The sequence below is a fragment of the Nomascus leucogenys genome, chromosome 10, assembly GCF_006542625.1.
Source record: "Nomascus leucogenys isolate Asia chromosome 10, Asia_NLE_v1, whole genome shotgun sequence".
NCBI classification, from domain to species: Eukaryota; Metazoa; Chordata; class Mammalia; order Primates; family Hylobatidae; genus Nomascus; species Nomascus leucogenys.
This window is the reverse complement of record NC_044390.1, coordinates 10,600,189-10,621,895: the sequence shown is the minus strand read 5'-3', so window position 1 is coordinate 10,621,895 and position 21,707 is coordinate 10,600,189. Positions and strand designations below refer to the sequence as shown.

Sequence of the window (21,707 nt, the reverse complement as noted above, 5' to 3'; positions counted from 1 at the left end):
GTACCCCACAAGTATGTAAAATATCATGTATCCATTTTTTAAACCCACAATCCAAAAAATAAACAAAAAAGAATTAGCTTCCCCTGAAATTAAGAGCCAAGGATACTTCAACAGGCTTAGATACAGAGCTACAGAAACACAGCATCTTTATGAGATCCAAGCCCTGGCCTTCCTCTGCCCTCCCTGGTGCTCTTTCATCCAACATTTGGCTTTCTTCTGTGTGCACGGCACCATTCATTTGCTCCTGTGGCTGCTCATGTATATGTCCTGACATAGGAGTCAGCCTCATTTTGTGCCATCTACCATGAGGGTGCAACCCTCCTTCTAGCACAGCTATGTCAGCCCCTGCCACTCAGACACCCAGCCCCTGCTCTGTGCTGCTAGGCACTGTGGTTTCCAGCTAGCCCTGCAGCTAAAGCTAAATGATGCTCTGGACTGCAAAGCTTCCCGTAGTCCTTTCAGCATCATAAGAAAAATCCATTTGAGAGCAGTGGGCATTGATAATAGCTTTAATAAATACAGTGTTGGCTCAATCTGCTCTGTTTTCAATTAAGATTTTAGCTCTCACACAGCAGGGTTTTAATAGGAGTCCTAAGCCTGGGAGTAGGTCATTGAGAATTTATAACACCTTTTTTAATGAACCAAATCGCAAGACTTTTGCCGCCATCCCAGGTTGCTTTTGTGTTTGTTTTTAAGTCTTCTTCTGTCTCCCATTGCTCCAAAACAGAGTTGAGGACATTTTCCTCTCATGAAACTATGTTACTCCTTTCCCACTAGTAATTACTACCTCAGTTTCTTATTCCCTTACAAAGCTTTTTAATAGGACTAGTAATCCAAGGGAGAAACTAATTAGTAGATGGAATTTTTCCTTGTAATATGCTGTGGTCAAAAACATGCAAATTCTCACCAGGATCCCAAGAAATGAAACACATATCCCAAGAAGACTCAACACAGGAAAGGGGAGATGTGATCTCTCTGCCAATACTTCATGTTTCCCTCAAGATGACTTCTGCAGGTTTTGGCAGCAGGCTCCAGATAACATCACATCCCTATAAATCAGCTCCGTCATGCAGATGTGATTTAGTTAGTTATTCCCAGGAACAACAGGAGGTTGATTTGGACTTCATATTGGAGGTAAATGAAAGGGCCAGCCTTGAGACTCTGACCTCTTTGTTGTGGGACAGAGGGACTATCTTGCCTACTACACCAAGGTATTAGCTTCCTGGCTTGAAGTTTGTATTCCAAGATGTGTCCCACTAAAGAGATGGGCAGGAGATGACAGGACTCAAATAGGCCTTCAGAGTCATGAAATGGTGGACATAGAAGAGGCCACAGGGGTTATCAAGAAAAACAGCGAGTTAAACGGACATGAATAGAAGAATGGTGAATGGAACAGGACAGATATGTATGCATAAATACAGTAAATTCCCAAAGTCAAGGTTTGTGATATGCCATGTGCTTGTGCCTTTTGCCTTTTTTCAACCTTTCCACTCATTCGACAAATAGTTATTGTGTGCCTAATGGGTACCAGGCTCCCAACAGCACTAAGCACTAGGGAAATGGTGGTGAACTAGACTCTTTTTTTTTTTTTTTTCTGGGACAGGGTCTTTCTCTGTCGCCCAGGCTAGAGTGCAGCGATGCAATCATGGCTCACGGCAGTCTCGACCTCTCAGGCTCAAGCAATCCTCCCACCTCAACCTCCTGAGTAGCTGGAACTACAGGTGTGCATCACCATGTCTGGCTAATTTTTAAATTTTTCTTGTAGAGACAGAGTCTCTCTATGTTGCCCTGGCTGGTCTCAAACGCCTGGACTCAAGCGATTCTTCTGCCTTGGCCTCCCAACACGCTGGAATTATAGGCATGAGCCATCATGTTTATCCAACATTTCTCTTTTTTTTTTGAGACAGGGTCTCGGTCTGTTGCCCAGGTTGGAGTGCAGTGGCATGATCATGGCTCACTGCAGCCTTGACTTCTAGGCTCTAGCGTTCTTCCCACCTCAGCCCCCCAAGTATCTGGGACTACAGGCACATGCCACCACGCCCGGCTAATTTTTGTATTTTTTGTAGAGACAGGGTTTTGCCATGTTGCCTAGGCTAGTTTCAAACTCCTGGACTCAAGCGATCCTCCTGCCTTGACCTCACAGAGTGCGGGGATTACAAGCATGAGCCACGGCACCCGACCAACATTTCTTCACATCGCTTACAGTCTAGAGTTTACAGTTTCGTTAATGAACAAAATTACAACTGCTGCCCATTAAAAAAACAAAACAACAACAACAAAAAAACGCATGTCAAATGGTTGGAGAAGGGAGAGTTTAATACTTTTATTGATATTCTGAACAACTGAGAATTATAGATACAATAAAAGGGTTCTCAAGTCATCAATAAGTAGACTTACCTTAACTACTTCACACATTTTATATATATATATATATATATATATATATATATATATATATATATATATGCAAACCAAAATAACAATTCTATTCATTCAGAAAGTATTTATTAAGGACCAGCTATATATGCTAGTCACAAAGTGGCCGACAAAAGTCCTGTACTGGGCAGGGCACAGTGGCTCACGCCTGTAATCCCAGCACTTTGGGAGGCCGAGGTAGGTGGATCACTTGAGGTCAGGAGTTGGAGATCAGCCTGGCCAATATGGTGAAACCCCATCTCCACTAAAAATACAAAAATTACCCAGGCATGGTGGCACATGCCTGTAATCCCAGCTACTTAGGAGGCTGGGGCAGGAGAATGGCACGAACCCGGGAGGCAGAGGTTGCAGTGAGCTGAGATCGCACCATGGCACTCCAGCCCAAGCAACAGAGTGAGACTCTGTCTCAAAAAAAAAAATCCTGTCCTTAATGAGCTCATAATCTAAATAAAAAGATGAGAAAAACTAACAAAGAGCTTCAATATGGGTGACAAAGTCTTTAACGAAAGATGGAAAAATTCTGAGAGAATGGGGTGGGGCAGGTTATTACCTTATTAGGGGTGGGAGGAGGGCAGTTCTTGGGACTTGAAGCTGAGCCTTGAAGGGTGAGTGAGGTGATACCAGGCAGGAAGGAGTTGAGGAGTCCCTTTCAGATGGAGGGAACGGCATGTACATTCCTAACTGAAAATAGTGCCTGCTGGGTGGGCAGGGAGTGCATCTGGACAGCAGCCAAAGAGAAGCCTAGAAAGGGAGACAGAAGCCACACCCTGAAGGACTCTGTCCGCTCTGACAGTGTGGCTGGACTTGATCTTGTGGGCAACGGAAAGGCCATCGCTGTGTCTTGACCGACAACATGATTAGATCTGCATGTTGGAAACGTGGTTCTGGCTGACGTAACATGTACTTCCTCCATCACTGAAGTTGTGGCTGCAGATGGAAAAGCCAGAGGAAGGGAAATGGCCCAGGTGAGCAATGTTGATGCGGTGGCAGAAGGAGAAGCATCTTCGTTTTTTCTTTCAACTCTGATTCCAATGAAAGAAACATATCTAAAAACAGTTTATCCATCATGACTCAGTCTGATCTCTTCATAAACACCAAATCCTACAATCATATCACAAGAGGAATAAAACTGCTTGACCTAGTAATTTCTTGTTTTGAGACAGGGTCTTGCTCTGTTGCCCAGGCTGGAGTGCAGTGGCTCACTGCAGCCTCAGCCTCCTTGGTTCAAGCAATTCTCCCACCTCAGCCTCCTGTGTAGCTGGGACTACAGGCACACAAGCCACCATACCCAGCTAACTTTTAAATTTTTTTGTAGAGACAAGGTCTCACTATTTTGCCGAGGCTGGTTTTGAACTCCTGTGCTCAAGTAATCTGCCCACCTTGGCCTCCCGAAGTGCAGGATTACAAGTGTGAGCCACAGATCCTGGCTGATCTAGTGATTTCATTAAGGAATTCCCAAGAAAATAATCTAGATGAGAGAAAATAATTTTTCTCAAAGATGTTTTTAACTATGCTACTTAAAATAGCCAACAAATGAAAATAATCCAAACATCTAAAAATAAAGGATGGTTAAGCCAAATGTCATCAATCAACATGACTAAATACTACATAAACATTAAATTAACTGCAGCCATGCATGGGAATGTGTATGGGAGCAAAAGCAGACTCCAAAACATGATATGCACAACAGCTATAAGCTTAAGTACCTACTATGTGCCAGCTCCAATGCTAGGTTCTGGGGACACAGAAATACACCAGACAAGGTCCCTGTCTTCTGAACTCACAGTTCACTAGGAAAGCTGGACTCACACAATTGTAACAAGAACAAAGCATGGCACGAAGAGAGCCCAGAGGAGGAGTTGCCCAACTTAGAGCCAACACACAAACACAACACAAATGTGAATGTTCATGTCTGCAGCAGAATCACTCATCAGTTATAAATTTTGATGACCCCAGACACATACCTGTTAATTTTGTTGGTCAGGTGTGGTGACTCACACTGTAATCCCAGCACTTTTGGAGGCTGAGGCAGGCAGATCACCTGAGGTCAGGAGTTCAAGGCCAGCCTGGCCAACATGGTGAAACCACGTCTCTACTAAAAATACAGAAAAATCAGCCAGTCATGGTGGCACATGCCCAGCTACTTAGGAGGCTGAGGCACAAGAATCGCTGGAACCTGGGAGGCGGAGGTTGCAGTGATCTGAGATCGCACCACTGCACTCCAGCCTGGGCAACAGAGCGAGATTCCATCTCAAAAAAGAAAATTGTTGGATTATCCTGGACATGTAAAACTTAAGATAAGGAACACTCAAATCCCCAAGAATATTGCATGGAGCCTTTTAAGAGTTCTTGGATGCCAGTTTGAGAAACAAAGATCTAACAGCAGGAAGGTGCCTGTATTAGTCTATTTTCACACTGCTATAAAGATACTACCTGAGACTGGGTAATTTATCAACAAAAGAGGTTTAATTGACTCAGTTCTGCATGGCTGGGGAGGCCTCAGGAAACTCAAAATCATGGTGGAAGGCAAAGAGGAAACAAGGCACATCTTACATGGCAGCAGGAGAGAGCTGGGGAACTGCCAAACACTTTTAAACCATCCATTCTTGTGAGAACTCACTATCACAAGAACATCATAGCGAAAACCACTGGGGATTACAATTCGAGATGAGATTTGTGTGGGAACACAGCACCAAACCAAATTAGCTCCAGTGGACAGGAAGGAAGACAAAGGCCCAATAGCATCTGGCTCCCGATTAGGGTCAAGAGGGAGGAAGAGTCAGAGACGATGTCAAAGTTTGAAGCCTCTGCATCTGGAAAAATGGCAACAGGGCTCCCTGATATAAGAAACCTAAAAGAAAAGATCAGTTTTGAGAGTAAGAATAAGTTCCATTTTTCATATATTGAGTTTAAGAAACATTAAAGAGTAGGAAAGTGGTGGTATTCAGGAATTTGCTGAAAATTATCTCTGGAGACTTGGAGACACAGGGTAGAGACCCAGCATCCAAAGTCATCTTCCAGGCTGGGCGTGGTAGCTCACGCCTGCAATCCCGGCACTTTGGGAGGACAAGGCGGGAGGATCACTTGAGGTCAGGAGTTCAAGACCAGCCTGGCCAACATGGTGAAACCCCGTCTCTATTAAAAATACAAAAAAAATTAGCCAGGTGTGGTGGTGTGTGCCTGTAGTCCCAGCTATTTGGGAGGCTAAGGCTGGAGAACTGCTTGAACCCGGGAAGTGGAGGCTGCAGCAAGCCGAGACTGTGCCACTGCACTCCAGTCTGGGTGACAAAGCAAGACTCCATTTCAAAAAAAAAACCAAAGTCATCTTCCAGAGATAGCTGAAGCTTGAGATGGATGCTGCACAACAGGTACGAACACATCCAACTGCATTACTACATGTACAAGATACTCCCCTGTTAGTCCCTCACATATTTGTTAGGCATCTACTTACTTTCAAAGGATTATCTCCTTAAAATTAATAAAAACAGGGACATAGTATAAAGGATCAGAGTGAATACACTGATCTCATATTTTTTTCCATGGGAAAAATTCTCTACTTTTATAATGAATACAGTTTGAAAGATGATTTGATTTTTAAAAGGATTAATATTAAATCTCATTTTTTCTACAGTGCTTTATTTCATGATCATCTTCCTTCTAGCCTGTGAACTTCCAAGATAAGGACTGTGGAACTATGCCTTATTTAAATTGCTAACAAGGTACCTGGAAAATAGTAAATACTTAATATTTGTGGTAGGAGTTTTGCAAACAGAATACTTTGTTGTGGCTCTCAAACATCAGGAAGTTGCAGAGTACTATATGAGAGCATTTGTGTGTATGTACATACTACTGAATTCTACTGTGGTAAATACTCTGGGCTTCCAGTGTGGAGGTGGATGCTTTCATTCATTTGAAATCTACAATTACTCACATGTAAATTAGCAGCAATGCAGAAAATGTGAGAAATTCAGAATTAGTTTATCTTTTTAGAACTACTGAGATTCTTTTTGTGTTTGTGATCTGTACGTGCCAACACTACAATTGTGTTATTTTCAGAAATAACTCAAAAAGACATTTTCAATGATGAGTTTTGAGTAGCAAAACTGGAAAGGATATTGTCAATCTGTTGTACATTTATGATGTGCACAATCTAGGCTTTCTTTCACAAATATGCTTCAATGCACAGAGGAAGGTGAAAACACCATAAATCTTGGGGCTGCAGAGGGAGAGCTGAAGGGGTAAAAAACGCAATTTGAGTTCATCCACCAGGTTGGACAATGAAACACCAGCTCTCACTCTACTTCTACTTGCTGAAACAGACGTCCCCAAGAAGATGAAGGGAAGATACTTTGTACCCTTCCTGACCCTCTTTCTTCCTATACCTTTATTCTTCATGAAGACAAATGGTATGAAATTTTAGTGAAAAAGTCCAAGCTTGGGTTGAGGGAAGTATTTGGTTTACCTAAATCCATTGCTGAGGTTTATGGAACATATCAGAGCTTCCCAAAGTCCTATCATAGACTTCTAGGTCCTATCATAGAAATTCTGATTCTGTAAGTCTGGGGTGAGCCTGGGAATTTGTATTTTCTGAAAACCCCACTCACTCCCACAACTGATTCTAACAACCATCCCAGTTTGTGAACCATGATTGACAGACTACACTCAGACTTGGCAAACATAAACTGTCTCACTTGATCCTGACAAGTCAAGTGCATGTCAATCATCTCTATTTCACAGATGTGAAAAATAAGTCACAAGCCTGTATGTGTCAGTTTAGAGGTCATAGTGCAACGCTGCCTCCATTACACCATTATTTGAGCACCAAATTTCTGAGCATAGGTGAACTCTAACCTGATCTTGGGTCTCATCTCACAGACTGTTCATGCAACCAACCAACTAATAACTGTGGTGTGCCACAGTTCTTGCACCTGTCCATAGTTCAGACAGACCTCTGCATCCCAAATAACCACTATTCACTATATAAGCACTAAAAAAATCCATTCAAATAGAACTTCAATAAATTTGTATTAGAGCACACAGCTTGTAATACTCAACTAATTTCATTTTATCACCAGTAATGAGAAATTATCTGAAAATGAATAAAGAAAACAAATAGATCTTTCCAAATCCACTTCTGTAAAGGAAACAATATCCTTGCCCTCACTACTTCTGTAACATTCTGCTGAATGCTAATTGCTTTATTTTAATTTTAATGCATAATTCTACATTTCTGATTAATGTAACTTACCAGGATCCCAAAGAATAGAAATGAGATCCCATGTCATCAAGAAAGGGTGCCATGAGCATCAAGTAGAGGTGTGTGAGGGAGAGAGAGAGGAGGCAGCAAGTGATGAAGGCGGAAGACTGAAATGTCCTGGTTTCAGTTGGGTTTCTGGTTTTCTATCCACGTCACTCTGCATTACCTCCTGAAGATGTAGATGGGCTTTGGCAGAAAAGGATGGCTCACATACTGGAAAACAACTGCAGGCATACCTGGAATACATTAGAGGAATCTCTAATGCTTTAGGGCAGAGGGTGGCAAATTACAATCCACTGGCCAAATCCAGCCCATGACCTGTTTTCGTATCATCCACAAGCTAAGGATGGTTTTTACATGTTTAAATGATTGGAAAAAAATCAGAATAACAGTATTTTATGACATGTGAAAATGATATGAAATCCAGATTTCAGCGTCTATAAGTAAAGTTTTATTGGAACACAATCACATTCATTCATTCCATGTGTTGTCTACGGTTGCTTTCACATTTTAAGGCAGAGTTAAGTCATTGCAATAAGAGACCCTATGGCCCACGAAACCTATGATATTTCCTATCTGCCTCTTCACAGAAAAAGTTTGTGAACTCCCATTTTAGGGCAAAGGAGGGGTGTTAGGTTGCTTCCTGAAAACTGACTCTGACCTAGCCTTAGTTTGCTGAATATGAAATAAAATGCTGAACTTAGAATTATCTGAAATACATTTCCTTTCATATTGACCTGTAAAGTATATCACAATCTAGTTATCCCTGCCTGAGTGTCCCAATATCGAATTGAGACTATTCCTGTGGCTTCTTAGCCCAAAAACAGGGGTGGGGAAGGCCTTCTGCACATTCAACTCCATTATTGGAATGATGAATGCATAAAGAGAGGAGCCCAGCATTCTAACCCAGCAGAGCCCTCTGCACAGGCTCCGTTTGAGCCTTTCTTTTAGCAAAGGGAATAGGTAGCTTTACCCTGTCAGCAACTATCTTGAGCACTGTTGCTATTTTCCCAGTATCCATATTCAAAAATCAGAACTGCGGGCCAGGCGTGGTGGCTCACACCTGTAATCCCAGCACTTTGGGAGGCTGAGGCAGGTGGATCACAAGGTCAGGAGTTCAAGACCAGCCTGACCAACATGGTAAAACCCCGTCTCTACTAAAAATATAAAAATTAGCTAGGCTTGGTGGTGCGCACCTAGAATCCCAGCTACTCAGGAGGCTGAGGCAGGAGAATCACTTGAACCTGGGAGACAGAGATGGCAGTGAGCCGAGATCACGCCACTGCACTCCAGCCTGGGTGACAAAGCGAGACTCTGTCTCAAAAAAAAAAAAAAAAAATCAGAACTGTGGCATGTAAAGCATAATTCAGAGTTGAATAGCAGGAGCCACTATCCTCCCTTCCGCTGAAGGCAGGAGGGAAGCCTATCAGAGTCCAGACAGTTTTGGTCTATTAGCAGCAGCCTAATTTTTGCCATCTCTGAAGGCAACACAAATTATAAAGCATTTGCTACTGTTGTACCAGTCAGCTAATTCAATTGTCAGAACATTTCAAACCCCATAATTTGGATGGGAAAGAGAGGGGGAGCCTTGCTCTTAGGAATTGCCTGTTGGACTATTCCATGTCACAGCTTGCTTGGGGGTGAGAATAAGAAAATATTCTCTATCAGGAAATTAACACTTGTAAGTACCCTGGAAAGCTAAATAATAAGCATAATGGTTTAGAATCGAAGTAACAAAAGTGGTTCATTATTAACATTGCAAGTAAATATTTTAATTTGTGGCTTCACTACACACATTGATTGTTGAGTCAACTGTTACAGTATTTTACTCATCTTTCAAACCACACATAATTCAGTCCTCTTTGCCAGTGTTTTTACCTAAACCCTCTGTGAATGACACTTTCTAGTTTCATGATATAACTAGTCCTTAGATATCAAGGTAATAAAGGCGCCCTTCTACTCAAAAACTTCATGGGCTTATTTCCCTCTTGCAAACTTAAATATGCTTTAATGAGCCATTACACTCATTTGAATTCCAGCTCTGCGAGGGACTAGCTGGATGTGTGTGGATCCAAAACCTCATTTCCCTGAGCCCCAGTCTCCACCTGAGAAAATGGGATTAATGCCACTACTTCAAGTGGTGGTTTTTGACTCAGTAAATTCACTTTAAAAACCAATGAATTATACATTTAAAACAGGTCAGTTTTACAATATATAAATCACTCCTCAAGAAAGTTATTAAAATTTTAATTTGAAAAACTGCTTGAGACCAGCCTGAGTAACACAGCAAGACCCCATCTCTAAAGAAAAACATCTTTTTAATTGTACTGAAAAGAAGGCCGGGTGTGGTGGCTCACACCTGTAATCTCAGCCCTTTAAGAAGCCGGGGCAGGAAGATCACTAGAGGCCAGGAGTTCCAGACCAGCCTGGGCAACAAAAGAAGACCCCCAACTCTGCAAAAAATAAAAATTAATAATGTGATTAAAAGTAAAAATAAAGAGAGGCAGCCATGAACAATAAACTATCGGTGAATAAAGCAAGACAGGACTGTCTGCAGAATAAAGAGTGCAATTATAAGATAAAGGAAAACGTGCTGTTTGAGCAGAAGAGACCAGGAGAAGGTCAGTGTAGCGAGATCATGCTTGAGGAAAAAAGATGGGACTTCAAAGAATGTGTTCAGATGCCATGTCCTATTTAAAATTAAATTCCCCTGACACCACAACACCTCTCTCCCGTCTGGAAAAGTTAATTACCTTTTTTTCTAGGTTGTATTTTAGATATGCTTTTGCTAATGCAGTCATCACACCGCATGGTAACTATTTGTTTAAAAGTCTGATCCTCGGTAAACTAAGTTCTTAGGGCTCAGGGGCCATGTATTTTGGCAGCCCTAGTCCGTAACTCAGCCCAAGAATGTTAGATAAATGAACGAATAAATGTTGCTTACTGCAAAAAGGAAAAAGATGGTTTTGAAGAGTCAGTGAAATATACACATGTATATGCAAAACGTGTGTATGTATTAGCACAATGCCTTGCACATAGGAATCATTAAGTGATTTTTTTATTATTACTAATAAAACATGCCAAGAACTGCACTACAGTTCAAGTCAATTTTGAAGCAAGTCTAGTCTAACAACAACAACAAAATGTTCAAACGCATGGAAAATAAGTAGACCTAAATTTAGATGATCCCCTGCCCTATTACTAAGGTTTAAAGGCCTAGATATGGGCCAGACTTCAAAAAGCCTCACAGAACCATCTACAATTTGAGATCAGAATCCTGCACATTCACTGTTAGCAGCAATTCTACTCTCACCAAACCTTGTGCTTGCAGGCTTGTTGCCATTTGAGTAGCAGTTGATGGGCTTTCTGAGGATTCATTCTTCAAGATTTTGGTCTGAATAACAGAGGAAATGGATAAATTCCTGAACATACAACCTACCAAGACTGAACCAAAAAGAAATAGAAAACCTGAACAGACCAATAATGATTAATGAAACTGAATCAGTAATAAAAAATCTGCCAAAAAAAGAGAAACCCAGGACCAGATGACTGTCTTGTGGAATTCTACAAGACTTATAAAGAAGAACAACACAAATTCTTCTCAAAGTATTCCAAAAAATTAAAGAGGAGAAAATTCTTCCTAATTCATTCTATGAGACCAGCATTATCCTGATACCACAACCAGACAAGGACCCAGCAAAAAAAAAAATAGAACTACAGGTCAGATGTGGTGGCTCATGCCTGTAATCCCAGTACTTTGGGAGGCCAAGACAGGTGGATCACCTGATGTCAGGAGTTCGAGACCAGCCTGGGCAACATGATAAAACCCCATCTCCACTAAAAATACAAAAAATTAGCCAGGCCTGGTGGCAGGTGCCTGTAATCCTAGCTACTCAGGAGGCTGGGGCAGGAGAATTGCTTGAACCCGGGAGGCAGAGGTTGGAGTGAGCAGAGATTGCGCCATTGCACTCCAGCCTGGGCAACAAGAGAGAAACTCTGTCTCAAAAAATAAATAAATAAATAAATAAAAACTACAGGCCAGTATCTCTGATGAATATAAATACAAAAATTTCTCAATAAAATACTAGCAAGCCAAATCCAACAACGCGTCAAAGGGATTTATCTCAGGGATGCAAGGATGGTTCAACACACACAAATCAATAAATACATCAGTAGAATAAAGGACAAAAACCACGATTATCTCAACAGATACAGAAAAAGCATTTCATAAAATTCAACCTCTCTTTATGACAAAAACTCTCAACAAATTAGGCACAGAAGGCACATACCTTCAATATAATAAAAGCCATAGATGACAAGCCCTCAGCTACAATCATACTGGAAGGCTTTTATGAAGGCTTTTATGAATCCCTCAGACTAGTTTAGGAACACCCACTCAGTCCCCCAGTAATTGATCCTTCCTTTGCAACCGTATATGCCACAATTCATGGTACTGCTTAACTGTCTTCTCAGAGCCTGCAAAGTCTGCAAGATCAGAGCCATGCAGAGCTTGCTTACCCACAGTGGATTCCTAGCACATAGGAGGAAGTCAATGTTAAAATATGTGTTTGATGAGTGTTACCACATTACATTTAGTCTACATGCCAACATCTATGAAACAGCTTCAGTTCTTTCCTTCAGCTTGAAGATACGCCCAATTCTAAACTCAGAAAATTACATATTATCTGCAGTATTCATATTTTATTCTCCTGATGCTTTGGTGAATGCTGTCTCTACCACCAGAGCAGTTGATCAAAAGAAGCAAGAGGTGGCAAGACTCGAAACTAACCAGCTTGATTTTCGAATCCTTTTTTTTAAGCCCCATGTATTTTTCCACAGTGTCTCACCTCAGTTACAAGGGAGGCACGATGCCCGAAATCTTGTCAGAATTAAAATTATTAAAGTAGAAAGGCTTTTGGCAAAATAATTCAAAGTTCCTATTTTGTGTGTATGCTGGGATTTTCAGCCGAAATCACAGCTGGGTGTACTCAGCCACTGCCAGGGATAGAGGCTGTGTGTGAGTTTACCAGTGGTTTATCTAGAGCAGAAGCTCTCAATTTTAAACTCCCAACCTTCCATCCCATCTTTTTTTTTTTTTTTTTTTTTTTTTGCATAAATATAAGAGCACAGACTCTGGCGCCAGAATGCCTCATTTAAAATCCCAGCTACGTCATTTATTGGCCATGATATGTTGGGAAAATTACTTAGCATTCAGCATCTAGCTTCCTCACTTGAAAATGGGAATAAAACAGCACCTATTTCATAGGCTTGTTGTGAGGATTAGATGAGTTAATTACATGAAAGGTGCTTAGAGTAAGGGCTGAGTAAATATTAGCTATCCTTATTATTAAACATAGCTAGGGGCATAGGAATACATGTAGAAGAAAAGGGATGTGAAACAGAACAGAGAAGACAGCAAAAGTAATCTGCTGTGTAATGATGAGAATGGAGCACTTTTCACAGATTATCACAGACCTCAGGAAAACCTTTCAGTGCAGGTTAACCCGTCCAAGCCACATAGCCATAAATAGCTGTGCTGGACTTGAACCCAAACAGTTTGTCTCCAGAGATCCCATCCTGAACCACCAAGAAACACTGTCTCCGATCATCACACTTTCCCCTTTAGGGAAAGGAATTCCTGGGTTGCGAAGTGAAGCAAAAGGATGTGAGGAATGGAAAGAAAGAATGGATAAACAAGAGAAGGCCGGACTCATCTGCTTTTTCCATTTATAAGAGGTAAAATGACAGGTTTCCCTTTATCATCCCTTCACAGTCATAAAAGAGCCTGCTGTCTCTGCAGACACTTGGCTTTGATTTCAGTAGGCCAAGTTGAAACCAAAATCGCGGTTAAAGAATTCAAAAGACTGACACATCCTTTTCAACCCAGCAAGATCCAAATGTGAAATAAAAATGATGGACATGAAGTTCAAAGGGTAGGCAGGAGAACAGTGGATGGGGTCATTAGGGACACCGGAATCTTACCTATGTCTAGAGTGGCAACACTAGCAGAGGTGCTCTAGAGTCAGAAAGACAAAGGATTCAAACCCTAGTTTGGCTCTGTACTACCAGAAAAATGACTTAACCTCCCCAAGGATCATTTTTTTCATCTGTAAAATGGGGATAAGAACATCTGCCTCTCCATGGATAAACCACTTTGATACAGTTTCCAAGAAGAAACTGGGAGACAGGCACTCACACTGGTAGACGTGTAAACTGGTTCAGTCTCTATGGATGCAGTCTGGTAATACTGCTCTTTTTTCAAACTTAACAAACTTAATATAGCAGTTAAAATGTGCCAGGCACTTTACAAATAGTATTTGATTCTTGAGGCACGTTGTAAAAATGGTGGCAATGATTCCCTTCACTGTATCCCTGCATCCCTGACCTTGGAGAGTCCCCTCCCACACAGATTCTGAGTTTGACTCTTGCTTTGATCAACGGAACAGCAGCAAATGTGACACAAGCAGAGACTTGAAAAGTGCTTGAGCTCTGCCCTCCTGGGCTACTCTATGGAACCCTGAGACCACCATGTGAAGTAGCTAGGCTACTGGAACATGAGAGATTGCATGCTGTCCCAAATGAGTCCCTGATGACCAACACATCTGTCAAGCACCAGACATGTGAGTGAGGCCATCCTAGACTGTCCAGCCTCCAGCGGACCCACAAGCTGACCACAGAAGCAGAACCAGAAGAGCCACTCAACCAACCCACAGATTTGTGAGCCAAGTAAAATGATTACTTTTTTAAGCCATGATGATTTGGGGTGATTTGTTGTACAACATAAACTGATAGAATCCTCATAACAATCCTATTAGGTAGCTACCATTATTATCCCTATTTTGCAAATAAAGCAACTGAGGCAAAGAGGGGTTAAGTGACTTTCACAACATGTAAATGGAAGAGCCAAGACTCAACTCCAAGCAATCTGTCTACAGGTCTGTGCTCCTAACTCCTACACCATGTTGCTTTACCTACGAAAAATACAAGTATTCATATCACTTGACCCAGAAATTCCACTGCTATTTATCAGACAAATATGCTTGCACACATGCAAAATCATGAATATATAAGATTATTCACTGCATCATTGTTGATAATAGCAAAATACCAGAAAAAAAATTCTAGTGCAGGCATACCTCATTTTAGTGTACTTCCCTTTATTGAACTTCACAGATATTGTCTCTTTTACTAATTGAAGGCTTGTGGCAACCCTGTGCCCAGCAAGTCTATCTGCACCATTTTCCAATAGTATATGCTCATTTCATGTCTTTGGGACAATTTTGGTAATTCTCCCAATATTTCAAACTTTTTTATTATTACTATATCTGTTATGGTGATTTGTGACCACTGGTTTTTAATGATACTATTGTAATTGTTTCGGGGCACCATGAACCATACTCACATGAAATGGTAAACTTACTATATAAATGTTGTGCATCTCCTGACGGCTCTACCCACCAACTCTTCTTCTCTCTCTCTTTCCTTGGGCCTCTCTATTCTGAGACACAACAATATTGAAATTAGGCCAGTTAATAACCTTACGATGGCCTCTAAGTATGAAAGTAAATGGAAGAGTTGTCCACCTCTCACTTTAAATCAAAAGCTAGCAATGATTGAACTTAGTGAGGAAGGCATATTGAAAGCTGAGATAGGCCAAAAGCCAGGCCTGTTGCAGTGAATGGTCAGCCAAGTAGTAAACGCAAAGGAAAAGTTGTTGAAGGAAATTAAAAGTGCTACTCCAGTGAACACATGAATAATAAGAAAGCAAAACAGCCTTATTGCTGAAGGGGAGAAAGTTTTAGCAGTCTAGATAGAAAAGCAAACCAGCCATAATTCCCTTAAGCCAAAACCTAACCCAGGGCAAGGTGCTAACTCTCTTTAATTCTACGAAGGCTGAAAGAAGAGAGGAAGCTGCAGAAGAAAAGTTTGAAGCTGGCATAGCCTGGTTCATGAGATTTAAGGAACGAAGCCATCTCTGTAATATAAAAGTGCAGGGTGAAGCAACAAGTGCTGATAGAGAAGCTGTAGCAAGTTATCCAGAAGATGTAGCTAAGATCAATCATGAAGGTGACTACACTGAATAACAGATTTTCAGTGCAGACCAAACAGCCTTATATTGGAAGAAGATGTCAACCAGGACTTACAGAGCTAGAGATGAGAAGTCAGTGCCTGGCTTCATGGCATCAAAAGACAGGCTAACTCTCCTGTTAGGGACTAATGTAGCTGGTGACATTAAGTTGAAGCCAATGCTCATTTACCATTCTGAAAATCCCTGGGCTCTTAAAAATTATGCCGAATTGACTTTGCCCGTGTTCTATAAACGGAGCCACAAAGCCTGGATGATAGCACGTCTGTTTACATCATGGCTTACTGAATATTTTAAGCCCACGTTGAGATCTACTGCTCAGAAAAAAAATAAAAAGATTCCTTTCAAAATATTAATGCACATTGACAATGCACTTAGTCACCCAATATCTCTGACTGCAATATCCAAGGAGATTGATGTTGTTTTTGTGCCTGCTAATACAACATCCATTCTTCAGGCCACAGGTCAAGAAGCAATTTCAACTTTCAAGTCTTATTACTTAAGAATACATTTTGTAATGTTATAGCTGCCATGGTGAGCCCCTGATGGCAAAATAAATTGAAAACTTTCTGGAATGGATTCACCATTTTTACATGCCATTAACAACATTCTTAATATGAACATTTACAATATCAACATTAACAGGAGTCTGGAAGATGAGTCCAACTCTTATGAATGATTTTGAGAGGTTCAAGACTTCAGTGGAGGAAGGAACTGCACTGGAAACAGCAAGAGAACCAGAATTAGAAGTGGAGCCTGAAGGTGCGACTGAATTGCTGCAATCTCATAAAATTTGAATGGATGAGGCTTCTTATGAATGAGCAAAGAAGTGGTTTCTTGAGATGAAACTACTCCTGGTGAAGATGCTGTGACATTGTTGAAATAACAACAAAGAATTAGAATTTTACATAACTTTAGTTGATAACACAGGCAGGATTTGAGAGGATTGACTCTGATTTTGAATGAAGTTCTACTATAGGGAAAATGCTATCAAACAACATCACATGCTACAGAGAAATCCTTCATGAAAGGAAGAGTCAATCAATGCAGCAAACTTCATTGCTGTTTTAAGAAAATTGCCACAGCCACCCCAACCTTCAGCAACCAGCCCGCTCTAGTCAGTCAGTAGCCTTCAATGCTGAGGCAAGACCCTCCAGCAGCAAAAATATTACGACTCGCTGAAAGCTCAGACAATTGTTGGCATGTTTTAGCAATAAAGCATTTTTATTTAAAATATATACAGTGTGCCACAGGGCACGGTGGCTCACACCTGTAATCCCAGAACTTTGGGAGGCCGAGGTAGGCGGATCACCTGAGATTAGGAGTTCAAGACCAGCCTGACCAACGTGGAGAAATCCCATCTCTACTAAAAATACAAAATTAGCCAGATGTGGTGGTGCATGCCTGTAATCCTAGCTACTCAGGAGGCTGAGGCAGGAGAATTGCTTGAACCCAGGAGGCAGAGATTGCAGTGAGCCGAGATAGCGCCATTGCACTCCAGCCTGGGCAATAAGAGCAAAAATCCATCTCAAAATAAAATAAAATAAAATATATACAGTGTGCTTTTTTAAACAATGCAATTGCACACTTAATAGACTACAGTGTAGTGTGAACATAACTTTTATAGGCACTATGAAACTAAAAAATTGTTTGATTCACTTTATTTAGACATTCACTTTATTGGGATGGTCTGGAATCAAACCTGCAACATCTTCGAGTTATGCCTGTATATTCACATTTACAGCTATAAAGAGAACTTGGGGCTGGGCGCAGTGGCACCACACCTGTAATCGTAGCACTCGGAGAGGCCGATATGGGAGGATTCCTTGAGCTAAGGAGAGTTCAAGACCAATCTGGGCAACAGAGTGAGACTTCTATCTCTACAAATAAAAAAAATTAGCCGGGTGTGATGGCACGTGCCTGTAGTACCAGTTACTCCACAGGCAGAGGTGGGAGGATCACATGAGCACAGAAGGTTGGGGCTGCAATGAGGTAGGATTGCGCCACTGCACTTCAGCCTGGGAAACAGAGCAAGACTCTGTCTCAAAAAAAATAATAATAATAAATATATATATATATATATAAAGAGAACCTCATAAATCTATAAATACCAATCTTGTATGAGAGAAAAAACGTGGTGAAGAAGAGTATACTTATATGCTACCATTTGTGCTTTTAAAAAGGAAAAGCATGAATATATAACTGTTTATATATACATAGATTATTTCTAGAGGTACAGAAGAGATGAATTAACAGCAATTGCTTCTAGGAAAGGGAACTAGCTGTCTGGGCAACAGAATAGGAAGGCTTATTTTCATTGTAAGCTTTTGATAGCTTTTAAATTTTATACTATGTAAATGTATCACCTATTAATTTTTAACTTAAAAGGTTGTTATGAAAATGAAGGAAGCCAGTAGATGCCTGGCACAAAGAAAATAATAAATAGTAGCTACCAGCCTGGACAACATAGTGAGATCTCGTCTCTACAGAAAATTTAAAAGTGAGGCAGGAGGATCACTTGAGCCCAGGAAGTAGAGGCTGCAGTGAGCCGTGATGGTGCCACCGTACTGCCACCCGGGTGACAGAGTGAAACCCTGCCTCAAAAAAAAAAAAAAAAAAAGTAGCTACCATTATAATTATTCTCCCACAACTGCTTTCTAACTTTTTCTAACACAAATAATTTTTTAAAGCAACCAATCCTCTGTAACTCCTGGCTTGCATGGAAAGAGCTCATTTTGGATTCAAAAATAAGAAAGAAATATGAAGGAGCTATGTGAAGAGGTGAAAAAAGACTCATCCATGGGGTTCTCTGGTGTTCAAAGCCCTGGGCAGCACGGTATGCACAACATCAGCCTTTTGTCAGGTCCATTTGGGCTGCTGCAATCAAATCCCATAGACTGGGTGACTTATAAACAACAAAAATGCATTTCTCACAGTTCAGGAGGCTGGAAAGTCCAAGATCACGGCCCCAGCAGATTCAGTGTCTGGTGAGGGCCCAAGTTCTGGTTCAGAGATGGTGTCTTCTCACATCATGGAAGGGACAAGGAAGCTCTCTGAGGCCTCCTTTATAAGGTTCTGCCCTTGTAACCTGATCAGCTCCCAAAGACCCACCTCTTAATACCATCACCTTGAGGGTTAGGATTTCAACACATGAACTGCGGGGACCACAAACATTCAGACCACAGCTTCTCTCTTTAGAGCAGCCCAAACACTGGGCATCTTCTGTGCTCCTACTCTGTACATTCCCTACACACCTTCTCTTTCATTCAAGGACACCAAATGAAAGTAATTACTTTTGATTCTAATAGTGTGTCTGCACACTCTCTCTCTGCAGTTACTGATCTGCCACAGTTGAAGGGCTGCCACATGCATCTGCCAAACTGCCAAATTACATGCTTCTCCAGAACCAGACAGGGTCTGGGGCAGAAACAAAAAGTTTGTAGGCAACAGAGTGTAATGTCAAGAGCCAGGGCTTTGGAGTCCAGCAAACCTGGGCACAAATCCTGCTCTGTTTTCTTCATAGCACTCATCACTATCTGAAACTACATTATTTGTACCTTTGTTTACTACTTTATTATCTGATTTCTCAGTTTGAATGCGGCCTCCAGGAGAACAAGGCTTTTGTATGTCATGTTCCTCACAGTATTCCTAGAGCTCAGAACAGCGCCTGCACATAGTAGGTGCTTAATACACATCTTATGGAGGTGGGGGCTGGGGATTTAAAATGCAGATTGCCAAGCTCCAGTTTCAGAGATTCTGACTCATTAGGTTTAAACAGAGCCTAAGAATCTGCATTTGCAGCAAGCATCCATCTTTTTCATCCTAAGGCAGGTAGTAGGCAGATCACATGTTAAGATACTCTGGTCAATGCCCTCCATCTCCAAATTGTGATTCTCCCTCTAACACGCATTTCTACGGATGCATCCAGGCTCTTTAATTACCCTGAGGCACTGAGGGTAAAAGGAGGTTGCTGACCCCCGAATTTGGAGTTCAAACAAGTAACCTCACCACGGCCAGTTTCTATTTCTGCTGCATGCCAAACTAGCTGGCCAGCCTGGCTGGAATCCTGTTCTCCCCAGAAACACCTGAGCAGGTCTGGACTAGCTCCAAAAGTATAAGCCAGGTAAATTTCCGTGTCAGCTCGTTGGGAGACTTTCCAGGGGCAGCTGGGACCAATTCACACTTGCTCTATACTCCCTCCAAAGACACCCCCCTCAACACACACAAACGGAACACTTAATTCTGGTACCACCAGCAAAAAGAGGCCCGAGTTCCCTTGGAAGCAGCCCAGCTGCTGAGAGGCAGAAATCTCTGAAAGGACCACTCAGATGACCAAAGCAATAGGCGCCTACGTACCTTCCAACAAGCCAACCTCAAGTTCCAACCTAGAGAAGTGCATGGACTCTGGTGGGAGAGTCTTATGCCGTTTTTGTATTCTTGTTTTTTTTTGTTTGTTTGTTTTGGTTTGGTTTGGTTTTCTTCCATTTCTTCTCAGCCTTGCCTCTTCAGAAAATACCCCTCCACCCACCCCTTCCTTGGCGCATAAACTGTCCTCAGGGTGGCCTTAGGAGTTCTGGGACAATGTGGAGGGTACCTAATAGGATTTCCTGAAGTTTCCTCTACTGCTTTTCCACACATATGAATGCCGAGATCCTGTATTTGATTAAAGCACCTTCCATCTCCAAAGTTAAAATACAAACGGCACACCGGGTCTGGTAACTTACAAAGTCGCCAGCATCTTCGTGTCAATTAACTTCCCCAGACAAGTAAGAACGAGCTGCACTAGGGCCTGCGCTCTCTCCAGGGCTAACAGCAAGCAGCACCAGTCCCCCAAGCTGTCCCTGGAGGTAGAAGAGCCCCTGCAGCTGAGCCTGTTTATTTTTCGTTTTTCCACAGGCAGCCTTGGCTGGAGGGTGGGGGTGAGCGCGGGCCCCCCGGCACCTGCCGGTAAAGCAGCAGCCGCAGCCACCGAGGGCGCCCCAGGCCAGGAGCTGCGCGCCGTCGGCGGGCCGTGCCTGGGGGAGACTCGCGCCTTCCAAATGCCGGAGTGCAGGCATCCTTCCTCTCCCCAACCCCAGCCCCGGCCTCGACCTGTCGCCCACCTGGCCCGGACCTGGGGCTGGTTCCTTCTCTGGGGTGTGCGCCAAGGGAGCCCCACCGACGCCCAGCAGAGCTGCCCGGGGTCCCAAGGAAGGACCGGGGCGCTGAGCAGAATTCTGGCAGCCGGGCAGGCGTGAGGGGCGCCGGAGAAGGGGCTCGCCAGCAGGCGTGGGGCGGAGCGCCGGGCGCAGCCCACCTCGCAAGCGCGGGCCCAGGGCTCCGACGTGCCGGCGCAGCCCCGAAGAGTGCGGGCCCGGGGTCCCCGCGGCGCCCCTTCCCCTCCTCAGTCCCCCGGAGGCGCCCCCGCTCCCCGCCGACGTCCATCCCCGCCGCACCCTCACCATTCCCGCTGGGAGGGCCCCGGCGCACGCCCCCGCACCCCGGAGCGACGGCGCACTCACCCTCCGCATGGTATCTGGGCCGTCCGGGCAGCGCCCGGCGACTTGGGCGCGAGAAGGGCTGGGCGGGCGGCGACGCTCGGCCGGCCGGGAGCTCCGCGCTGCCCCCTCCTGCACACGCCTGCGCCGCGGCCGCCGAGCCTGCGGGGGCGGGGCGGGGGAGCGCTGGCCGCGGGGTCCCCCGGGCTCTCCCGGGCTGCGGCGGCGGCGCGGAGCCGGCCAGGGGCGCGCTGAGCTCGCGGAGCTCCCGGGGCCCTTCTGCCGACGTCGCAGCGTCCCCGCCTCCTCGGGCCGCTTCGCCCCTCTCCTCTTCCTCGAGTTCCGGCCCCACCAGGAGCGGAGCGAGTCTCCGATGCCTGCCCCGCGGCCCCCAGAACTGAGCTGGAGAAGCTTAGGGGTGAACGCTGGGCCCACCCTGCAGGGACCCCAA

At 43.4% G+C, this 21,707-nt stretch overlaps 1 protein-coding gene across 1 annotated transcript in view; it reads right to left on the bottom strand.

Moving 5' to 3' along the window:
* TMCC3 (transmembrane and coiled-coil domain family 3) overlaps positions 1 to 21,327 on the bottom strand; it is a 304,767-nt gene extending 283,440 nt beyond the window's left edge. Inside the window, exon 1 of the mRNA XM_030819835.1 lies at positions 21,281 to 21,327. Within this exon, the coding sequence (XP_030675695.1) occupies positions 21,281 to 21,289 (9 nt within the window). The 5' untranslated portion in view covers positions 21,290 to 21,327. The remainder of the gene's footprint in view (positions 1 to 21,280) is intronic.
* Between the last annotated feature and the right edge of the window lie 380 nt (positions 21,328 to 21,707).